This window comes from Sinocyclocheilus rhinocerous, unplaced genomic scaffold (assembly GCF_001515625.1).
Source record: "Sinocyclocheilus rhinocerous isolate Xijiao unplaced genomic scaffold, SAMN03320098_v1.1 scaffold2935, whole genome shotgun sequence".
NCBI lineage: Eukaryota > Metazoa > Chordata > Actinopteri > Cypriniformes > Cyprinidae > Sinocyclocheilus > Sinocyclocheilus rhinocerous.
This window is the reverse complement of record NW_015633526.1, coordinates 164,382-176,014: the sequence shown is the minus strand read 5'-3', so window position 1 is coordinate 176,014 and position 11,633 is coordinate 164,382. Positions and strand designations below refer to the sequence as shown.

The 11,633-nt window shown below is 35.5% G+C and overlaps 1 protein-coding gene across 3 annotated transcripts in view; it reads left to right on the top strand.

Annotated features, from left to right (window-relative positions):
* The window catches only part of LOC107744184 (MOB kinase activator 2-like), a 52,866-nt gene that overhangs the window by 14,002 nt on the left and 27,231 nt on the right, over positions 1 to 11,633 (top strand). Inside the window, exon 1 of one of the 3 annotated variants that reach the window (XM_016557699.1) lies at positions 9,687 to 9,767. The exons of 1 other annotated variant lie outside the window; for it this stretch is intronic. Coding sequence is in view for 1 of the 2 variants with exons in the window: in XM_016557695.1 (XP_016413181.1) it covers positions 10,203 to 10,240 (38 nt within the window). In the remaining variant the exon portion in view is untranslated. Of the gene's footprint in view, positions 1 to 9,686; positions 9,768 to 10,016; positions 10,241 to 11,633 lie in introns of those variants that run through there. One more of the 3 variants, XM_016557695.1, reaches the window with a different exon arrangement.

The window sequence follows — 11,633 nt, the reverse complement described above, 5'->3', positions numbered from 1 at the left end:
AACTCCTAAAGTGAGTTGTATCAAACTTAAGGCCATAAAAAGTTTTAAATGCGTTAAATGGTATAAGAAATTTCTTAATTATAATTTCAAGAGGTCTTACAGTTGGGGACGGAAAGACAAGCTCGCGATACGCTGGATTAAACTTCAAAAGACAATGAAGTCATTGAATAAATATGAGCGCTGCACGTGTCAAGTCAAAACGCGGCGCGGATGTCTTTATTTGAATGTATCTGAAGGCAACCGACTGTCCTTGGAAACGTGTCTTTGGCATTTTAATTTCATTTGACCTATAATTCCTGATAAAGCAGGGTTTATGAGCTCGGAGCTGCTTTGTGTACAGCCGTTACCGGGGAAACCGCAATATTTCAGCGCTCCTAAAGCACCACCTCATGGCAGAGAATGAATTTGCATTTCCAATAAGCCTTTGTGGTTTATGGTCAGATCAATGCAAATATCAACTCATGTTTTTACACAGCAAACACAGAGCTGTAAATGAGAAAGAAGTTAATGTGCCTTCTAAAAATCTAAACAATTAAGACAGTAATATTTATACGTTTTAAATTGACATAATAATTTACATGCTTGATTTATCCCTTTTCATAAAAATGCTCTAAAGGCTGGAATGCTGTTGTATAAGATTTTTGTTTTTGTGAAAACCTGTAAATCATGTAATTTTATGGCTCAATACTGTGTGTTACCATAGGCATACAACCCCACTCATACTGTGTTCATTTGACTTCTGCAGCTCTTAAAATGGGTCATAAATTGCCTTAAATTTATTTTTTTTAATTCTGCAGATACCCTGTAAATAGTGAAATAAAATGCCTTCCTTCATATTTGTTGATATTTGTGTATTGAAAATATTTTTTTGATTGACATTTAAATTCCTATCTGATTTTCTATATTTAAAAAAAAAATTGTTATTTTTTTTATTTGGGCCAGTTAAATTAATTTTCGGGCTACCAAAATCTGAAGAGTACCTGCCCGAAGGGCTACCAGGGATTTAGAAATTTTGCGAACACTGATGCGTACTAGACATCATGCATAAGGATTCTTGATGTAGGCTATCGTGTGTTCATGGACCTTTTTTTAATCAATATTAAAATTTTCACAATTTTTTCAAATGTCTGTTTTGACTTAAATGAATGTTTTAGAATTGATTTTTTTTTCATGTAATCTCTCAATTAATATGACTTATAAAAGCTGCATGCATAATAATTAAGGAATTAGAAAAATGCTGTTTAGATTAGTGCTGTTTTCCAGTTTTACCTTCATTTAACTCAACAGAAAGATCATCCATGCACAAATTAAAAAGAAGGGGGTGACAATATTCCAACTTACCGAATGCCATTTGTCATATAAAAGGGTGTGTGTGTATATATATATACAGTGGGTACGGAAAGTATTCAGACCCCCTTAAATTTTTCACTCTTTGTTATATTGCAGCCATTTGCTAAAATCATTTAAGTATACTTTCCGTACCCACTGTATATATATATATATATATATATAGTACAATGATGCAAAGTTTGAAATGTAAAATTATTTAATTTAATTTAATCATCTTTATTAGAAAACACTATTATAATAACTAATTATACTATTATTATTTATTTATTTACTTACTTATTTGTTTATTATTGGACACTGTATATTTATTCAGTAATCAGTTTCAGAATAAATTGTTTAAAAATAAATATAACATTCATTCATTTCAGAACAAAAACAGTTTGTTTATTGACCAATATCACCTTTAACTTCTTTGACTTGTGTGCTGGGTAATTATTAAATGGAGGATTGCAATACATCCAGCCAATGGACAGCAAGACAAGGTCAGATAAGTTCACATTCCTGTTCCTGTGGAGTCAAACTGCTGCTATTGGTCTACCCGCAATTTCATGCCATTCAGCAAAAGAAGGAGCCACGTAAATAGTCTCTGACCAGCAGAAATAAACAGTTTCAATCAAAGTCTTAACAAAAATGAGGCTATAAAGCTGTCTGTGAAGATATTTGGGTTAAATTGTTAAATGCATGGTAGAGGCATCTCTGGACTTGGTTTATCATAATGTAAGGAGTTATATATGGATGGATGGATGAATTAATTTATTTAGAATTAATTTATTATTGTTATTTTCAATCAATCAACAATTTTAATTTATTTATTTTAAAATTTTAATTATTTATTGTTTATTTGTTTTATTTTTATTATTTATTTTTAAATGTTTTTATTTATATGTTTATAAACTGCCCTTGCCTCAGATGCTATTACTATTATTGTAATTAAAGAGAATGTACTGAGTCTGAATGAGAATTTGAGTGAGTTTGCTTGATTTTCCTTTCATATCCGTTCCCACTCATTCTAAAAGCGAAAATATTCATTGCTCAACGTCTGAAAGGAACTTACAGATTCAAAAGAGCGATAGAAAACGTTGAAGAGGTGCGTAACGTCTTTCGCGTCTCTCTGTGGATGTGGCCTCTTAACTGTCACTATTGAGAACAGATCTTGTTCTTTTCAGACAGGAAATAATCCATTAGCGATTCACAATATGGATCCTGAATTACTCGCATGCTGACGTTAAATGTAACAATGCTGTGGCCGTGAGACAGAACAGAAGTCCATGTATTGCATAGATCTACATCAGTGTATTTCTTACTTGATATCTCTGTATAAAAAGCTTGTTTACTAAGGGAAGCATTGTGCAAAATGTGATGCAGTGACATTTTGTCATTTTTTCCCCAGAACATTTTCAGACATCCTGCCAACATCCTGTGTTTGCAGAACTATGTGAAACTCCTTGTGTCAGATATTCAGCTTATGAAACAGAAATGAAACCATACACAGTATAATGACTTCTAGTGTTATGTTCAAGATTAGAGGATATTGCAACAAGACAAAACGGTTACACTGAATTTACCCACAAAAACCACATAGTTCAGTCTCGAGTCAGAAACATGAAGAAAACCACCTGATTAGGCGTTTCATAATCATTCATGCGGATGGTGGGAGGGCTATTAAAGTGATAGTTCACCAAATTAAGAAAAACCTCCTGTCATCATTCACTCATCCTCATGTCAATGCACCCATACGACTTGCCTTCTTGCACAAAACACAAAAAGAATCATTTAGCAGAATGTCTAAGCTGCTCTTTTCCATACATTGAAGGGGAAAAATGGACAAAAACACACAATAAAAGTACTTCATATGATTTGTTATATTTCCCAAGTCTTCTGAACCCATATGTTTCCCTCCAAAAGTATGTTATGTCCTCATTTATACACTAGATGTCAGCACTTCATCACCTCCAATCATAACTGCATTCTCTCTCTAAAAGTATATCTTTATGCTACTACTGTAAAATAAGTTTTATGCATGTCATGCCTATTTTTTGGCATATTTATACGTTTATACCACCTATTTCTCCAGTTTGATGGTTCATTTTCACAGTTTACCAGTCTGTTTCAAAGCAAAATGAAAGATGTTATGTAATGGCTCCTTTCTGTGTGTTTAAAAGTGATGTTGGAGCATGATGGGAAGTCATGAGTGGAATGTTCTAGAGTGAGAGGAACACAGCGGCTGTTATAGTTTCTACTCAGCCTCCCACTGATGTTATCATATTAAACTTGTGTGAAAACTAATATCACATTATTCAGCTATTTATCCAAACATAAATTGAGTTACATAAGTTCGTAAACTTTTTCCTGGCGCCAAATAGTTCACGGCGTCTGAGGTTTCATTGACTCTGCTGGTATAATCAGGGTTTGGAATCGTCCGTCGCTTCATCAAAGTGTTGACTCTGCCACCGAAATCTTGTTATGTTAATTAGGTTAGTGAGACAACAAATAGAAATAATATTTGATGTATTATTCTGGATCTTTCCTGCTGTAATTATGCCTGTTATGAGACACAGTGCGCAACAGCAGAGGCGCTGAGGTTCATCCGGGGCTGGTGCTGATTGATTTGATGGTGCATGTGTCTACAGGCCGAACGTCCAGCAGGAGCTCTGACATGTTCAGCAAACACTGACTTCACTCCGGCCACATGGCTCACACTATAGGTCTGAGCAATGACACTTTACACTACTTGAACAGCAGATTGTATGATGCCACAAAAGCCTACTAGCCTCTGTCATAAATAGTTCTAAGTAAATTTAAGAGGTGATTTTTGTTATATATGCTGTATGTGTTTATATATATTGTATTTTTACATTAATGTGTGTGTGTGTGTATATATATATATATATATATATATACAGTGTTGGGGGTAACTCATTAAAAGTAATGCGAGTTACGTAATCAGATTACTTTTTTCAAGTAACTAGTAAAGTAACGCATTACTTTTTTAATTTACAAGAAAATATCGGAGTTACTTTTTCAAAAAAGTAACGCCAGTTACTTTGTTTTCCCATTTATTGACTGACAAGTCTCCTGTCTCCATATTGGGAGAAATCGGAGGTGCAGAGGAATTGTGTGCGCTGTGTGAACATGATGTTACTGTAGTTCTAGACTAAATGTGAATGTGTGCGCTGTGTGAACATGATGTTACTGTAGTTCTAGACTAAATGTGAATGTGCATTAATTCATCCCACTCACAAAAAACAGATTTAGTATTCATCAAAATGAATTAAAACAGTGAAATGCAAACTCAGAATATGACGCAAACCTGCAATAATTAAATATGTTAAATAACACAAATGTATCTAATCCCATTTTATTAACCAATATCTTTGCTGCTGACCTTTGATGATCCAGTTCAACCATACTAATAAGCAAAAATGACTTTAGAGAAACTAACAATTGTGCTCAAAATAAACATTTGAAACAAGATAAATGGTCTATGCTTAATTTCATGAAGTGTGCGATTAATCGTGATTAATCACAGAAAAAGGATGCGATTAATCTGATTAAAACTTTTAATCGATTGACAGCCCTAATATATATATATATATATATATACACACACACACACACACAAAAGCAGACAAAGAGAACCTATTCAAACAAATGAGACAAAAATATTTTCTTTATCATTCATTTATTTATTCAAAAGTTACACCTTCTTTCTTTGCGTGAACATTTGGGCGGTGTTATGCAAATCTTCCCACACAGTGACGTAGACATGTGGGGGCGTGTTAGAACGAGCCGTTTTAGGAGGGCGTGGACGAGTCTTAACTTTTATAAAGAATATCTCTTTGGGTTTGAGACTTTAGTCTTTGCAACTTTAGGGATCTTATCTATTCACGAACAGCTTGTAACACTCCAAAGAGAAAGGAACATTTGAAATTGCATCATATGACCCCTTTAAAGAACAAGGTTTAGCCACAACCAGATGTACTGCTCTTATGAAACTGGTAGGTGTGTGTGTCCATGTTGCACAGTAAATAGCAGTCTGTCCCAGGATTGTATGGCTGGTTTGTCCTGGTGCACTTATGATTCTCGCTGAGGATTGTATAACTCTTTGCAGACTGCAGCTGCAGGGATCGATCACTCAGGACACTGCCAGCTAGCTTTAATTATAATGATGGTCCTGCCAGCTGGCCAAGCTCTCCGCAAGAGACTCCCCTACAAAGAGAGAAACGCATTCATCATATTCTGTGTGATCGCCGCAAGACACACACTGCAGGGTCTATAAGATTACGATTGTAAGAACTGGCTCCCTTTCAAGTCATGAGTGTGCATTTGAATCCGCCACACCCTACAGGATGTTGAATAGGAATTTGAACTGGAAGGTCAGGAAGAGGATTTCATTAACTGGCATCTCATTGAAATTAAACACAGCCACACACATGTGAGGAGTTTCATGAGTCTAACACAAAGAAAAACATAATTGCACCAGTGTTTTATTGTTTTATTTAAGGTCATAAATAAATTAATAATAAATAAATAAAGTTTTATTTAAGCACTTGTGTGTGTATATATTTAATACAAATTTCTGTATCAAATTTCTGTGTCTGTGTCTGTGGTTAAATCACACTGATCTATATAATATTATAATAATTACTATTATTATTAATATTATAATAACAATAATATTATAGATCAATAAATGTATTATTTCTTAGAAATAAATTCCATGTCAGTTCAGTTCAAATTCATGTTTATTTGTGAAACAAGAAATGAAAAAGTAATAATAACAAAAAAAACATTAAAAAAAAAAGATCCAGAAAATATAAAATATAAGCCATTAAAATAGTTCACATAAAAATGAAAATTTGCTGAAAATGTACTCACCCTCAGGCCATTTAAGTTTGTTTCTTCATGGGGACAGATTTGGAGAAATTTATCGTTACATCACTTGCTCACCAGTGGATCCTCTGCAGTGAATGGGTGCCGTCAGAATGAGAGTCCAAACAACTGAGAAAAACATCAAAATTAACATCTTTTGAAGCAAAAAGCTCCTTGTTTGTAAGGAACAAATCCGTTGCTTACAGGCAAAATATGAGACCTCTATTCATAACATTGCGTTTTCGAGTGGAAAAGTGTATCGTCTGAATCAGGAGAGAAATATGCACAGATCAAGCACCGTTTACAAGCGAAAACAGTCCAAAACAAATATGTCAGTGGATTTTGATTAGAGGTCGACTGATTAATCGGCACCGATAGTTGATTGCTGGAACTATCGGCTATCGGCAAAAATCCATGCCGACAGGTTTTCCGGGTTGCGTCCGTTGCTGGAGCATCTGAGAAGCTCTGCTGTCATTATACAGTACGAGAGCAGAAATCGCTGACACACTGACGTGTTTTGACACGTGACACTGCGTGCTGCACAGAGCGGGACACTTCAGATGTAGATTTAAAACAGACAAGAAACTGTGTGTATAGAGTATACTATATAGTGCATGTTTTCATATCATTAATAAGTAATTCATTTGGTGACTATGCCGCATTAGTGGAGAAAGGACAGCATGTTTGCTATCAAGGCAGAGAGGACACGAACATTAGCAGCAGTTAAAATAGTGTGACCAAAACACGCAAGTCCGACCCAAATGTCACGATTGGTATGATCTATTTGTGTTACTTTATATCCAGCTGGTCACATTAATGCATTTGTTAGCCAGCGAAGTTGCATATTTAAAGCTAGTGGTGTGAGAAAGCAAACTGATATGTTCATGCAGCTGACAGAAATCCTGCGTACCACAGAGCACCATACACTAGGGCAGCGGTTCCAAAACTGGGGTGCACGAGAGAATGATTTTGATGATCTGTGTGCAAACATGCAGGCCCATCCGTCTCACTAAAAAAGATAGGGAGTTATAATCTTTTTATTTATAACTGAAATTTTGATGTTTTCTAATATACAGTCAGGGCTTGACACGTGCCATGATTGGTCGATTATGTTCAATGCCTGCATGTTATTGATCAAACTACTTTTCGATCATTACATTCAGCAAGTATGAAAACATGAAAACAAAGCCAAAACCTGGATATTTTAGGCAATATAGAAATTCTGTCCAGAAGGACGTTTCCGGGAAAAATGGCATGAATGGTCACCCTACCATTCACATAGTTTTCCATTAAATTACATTATATTTCTCCCAAGACATTTTTTATGTGCATAAAGACTTCACCCTGGGCTGGAAGATTGTGTATTGTGCATCTTCTCAGCGAAACGTTTGTCTTTTTGTGGCTCTAATAAAGTCTGCATGCTTCATATAGAGAGCTAATATAGATCGGCCTTTATCTTCCCGTTTTTTTTTTTTTAACACCAAACTTAAAATTAATCTATGCCAATTTTATGGTTATTCTTGAAGTGAACTTTTGCCCGTTTGGGGATTAAATAAACCATTTTAGACTGCCGCTTGAACTGAACGCGACACATCTGGTGTGTGTGATACCTGCATGGCCTTTGTGTAGGCATTTAAAACCGGCCATCTATAAGTATGACTGTTGATATGAAATGTTAATTAATTAAGGTTAATAAAAGCTGTATAAGTAATGTTCCTTGTTAATGTGTGTTAATTTCTACATTAGCTAATACAAATTTTACAGTTGCTTCTGCTAACATTAGTTAATGAACTATGAACTAACTTTAATGATCAATATAGGCTATAATTAATATTTAACATTAATATTTTTATATACTTTTTTTTTTTGGTTTAATAGTAAAGTGCTATTTTTAGTTTTTGTTCAGTATCCATTTTAAAATCTGTCGGTTGATTAATTGGTATCGGCCAGTGTGGTCCAACCTAGCTATTGGTATTGGTAAAATCCACTACTTTTTTTTTTTGGTTTAATAGTAAAGTGCTATTTTTAGTTTTTGTTCAGTATCCATTTTAAAATCTGTCAGTTGATTAATTGGTATCGGCCAGTGTGGTCCAACCTAGCTATTGGTATTGATAAAATCCACCATCGGTCGACTTCTAATTTTGATGTGAGAGGACGACAGGGGATGGACTTTTTCACTGGTGGAAGCGTAATTATGGATTATGGACTCATATTTTGTTCAGAAGCGGTTTAAAGTTAAAATGCCTTATTGAAGTATTTGTTTCTTACAAAAATGCAGCTTTTTGCTTCACAAAACATTAACTGATGGACCTGGAGTGGTGTGGATTATTGTGATGTTTTTATCAGCTGTTTGGACTGTCATTTTGACGGCACCCATTCGCTGCAGAGAATCCATTGGTGAACTGCATGGCCTTTGTGTAGGCATTTAAAACCGGCCATCTATAAGTATGACTGTTGATATGAAATGTTAATTAATTAAGGTTAATAAAAGCTGTATAAGTAATGTTCCTTGTTAGTGTGTGTTAATTTCTACATTAGCTAATACAAATTTTACAGTTGCTTCTGCTAACATTAGTTAATGAACTATGAACTAACTTTAATGATCAATATAGGCTATAATTAATATTTAACATTAATATTTTTATATACTTTTTTTTTTTGGTTTAATAGTAAAGTGCTATTTTTAGTTTTTGTTCAGTATCCATTTTAAAATCTGTCGGTTGATTAATTGGTATCGGCCAGTGTGGTCCAACCTAGCTATTGGTATTGATAAAATCCACCATCGGTCGACTTCTAATTTTGATGTGAGAGGACGACAGGGGATGGACTTTTTCACTGGTGGAAGCGTAATTATGGATTATGGACTCATATTTTGTTCAGAAGCGGTTTAAAGTTAAAATGCCTTATTGAAGTATTTGTTTCTTACAAAAATGCAGCTTTTTGCTTCACAAAATATTAACTGATGGACCTGGAGTGGTGTGGATTATTGTGATGTTTTTATCAGCTGTTTGGACTGTCATTTTGACGGCACCCATTCGCTGCAGAGAATCCATTGGTGAGCAAGTGATGTAATGCTAAATGTCTCCAAATCTGTTTCCATGAAGAAACAAACTCATCTACATTTTTGGATGGTCTGAGGGTGATTACATTTTCAGCTCATTTTTGGTTGAAGTATTCTTTAAACTTGCGCAAAAAAGGCAGAAATATAATTTCTAGATTAATAGTAATTTTATTTTAATATACGTATATTTTTAATCCGTCTATTTTTCCTGATACATGAAAAATGTGCTCTTCTTTTTGTTGCTTTCAGAGATGTACTGCTCTCACTTTTGGTCTGGATCTATTTTTAGTCTGGCATTTAAGTTAAGTGGAACCAGTCAGTGTTGCTGTATTGGGTGGGGTCTCGTGGTTGAAACCAACCTAAAGTATATCATTATGGCTATGTTTAGCTCTTCCCGATATGTCTTGGGAAACAGCTCAAACTTATCTCATAGAAGGATCCTTTGAGCTTTCACTGTTTGGAAGAAGATAAATGAATGTTGGTGGTATGACCCCAACATTTTTCTTTCTCTCCCTCTGTACACGCATAAATACATGAACACACTCGCATTTGGCAGTAGCCTATATTTAAACGCGGCTTATTTATTTATTTAGCTCTGTCTGGCAAAACGTGGCTCTTTGTTTGCCAGTTTCCACGCGCGGTCATGCCGCGGTTTCGCCAAAAGAAACTTATCTGAGACAAAACATAACCTTTTATTGTCCTAAACCACTTAACAGGCACACAATGAAGTGTTGTTAATCTCCTTCTCATACCCATGTCTGATTTTAAGCCAGTCCTACTGAGACAAACGGACATTAGAGGCGGTCTCGTACTCCGGACTCCCCTCTCTTTGTGTTTCAGCATTTTACTGTAACATACACCGTTAGCAGCCTGATATTTTACAGTTCTGGATTTAATCGTCAAACTTTTATCAACCAAAATGAGGTTCAAACGGAACGGTTCGTACACCTTAAACAGGTAAGCACTTTAATATCGAGCTGGCGTTCGTTAACTCGAATGACTTGTATTCAGGTTTTTCTCGCCAAATGTTGAGTTTGCTTCTTTTGTTTGTTTTTAAACGCATGATAACCGTTCGCGTTCAAATTTCATTGTTACGTTCCATTCCGCTAAAGCCACATGTGTTACATTACGCGCTTCCGTAAGGTCACGCAGGGCGTTTGAATAGTCCGCGTTTCCACTGCACGAGACTCTTTCAAAAGCGTTTAAATTGACAACACTAGTGATTTAGTAAGGCTTAGTGTGTAACGCACGCTAGCAGCAACATGCATTGATTTTGCGGCGTTGTTAAGTTTACGAACTTGTTCCATGGTTTAAAACATCCACGTTTTCTTTTAACGAAACCATTAAACTCAGGCAGCGTTGGGGTTGATTTCGTGGAATAAACCAGTAAACCTGTAAATCTTGCTTTTAGGAGGGAGGGGTGTTACTTTTCTCCCATTTCCATTGAGAGAACTGAAACGAACACATAGCATCATCACCCGTTCCTACTGCCTCCTCGCAACTGTTATTCATTGGATTCAATTGAGTCCAGCATTTAGGCTTTTTGAGTGACCAGTCCATTCATAGTCAGATCATTAGGACACAAGACACATGCACTTTCTCTGCTCTTCATGTTATTTAGCATGCATTCCTGCTCCGTTTAAGAAGAAAACACACTAGTTGTTTACTCATGTAACCTTATTCTGGCTTTAAATTGAATGCTTTTATTCAGCACTTAAAGATAATGCAGGACTAATTTTTACTATCGAATTTTCCATGGAACTTTCCCCTGGTGTTCCCACAAAATGTTGCTTCTTCCTGAAAAACGGTTGTCCTCTCTGCAGCTTTCTCATCACAAAGGGAAGGTTCTTATCACACGGGCACTGTAGTCTCCAGAGTTTCTGCTCCGTAATCAGTCTGTGCTGCTAGGGTAACACAGCATAACGCCATCGAGTCTGGGAGAAGATCACTGTGGTTGCTGCTTTGTTAATGCAGAGAGGGTTAAGATTTAAAACTGATGCTTTAGGTCTAGCTCCTCTCAGTGGTTTTAGATTGACACAATAGGCGACGTAATCCGTTTCTGTGGTTGGGTGATTGATCATCTTTGTGCATATTTACATGAATACAGAAACAAAAGAAAGGCAGCCTTTTTATTTATTTATTTTTTGGGGGTAATGATGTCTGTTTGCCATCAAAAATATTATATATTCCCTCCTGGTGGAATGACCTGCCCAACTCAATCCGAGCAGCTGAGTCTTTAGCCATCTTCAAGAAACGACTAAAAACATGTTCTACCTTTATTATCTTCTTTTTTATAAAAAAAAACAAACACTAGCTTTCTATTTTTTCTATTCTATCTACTTGTTTTTCT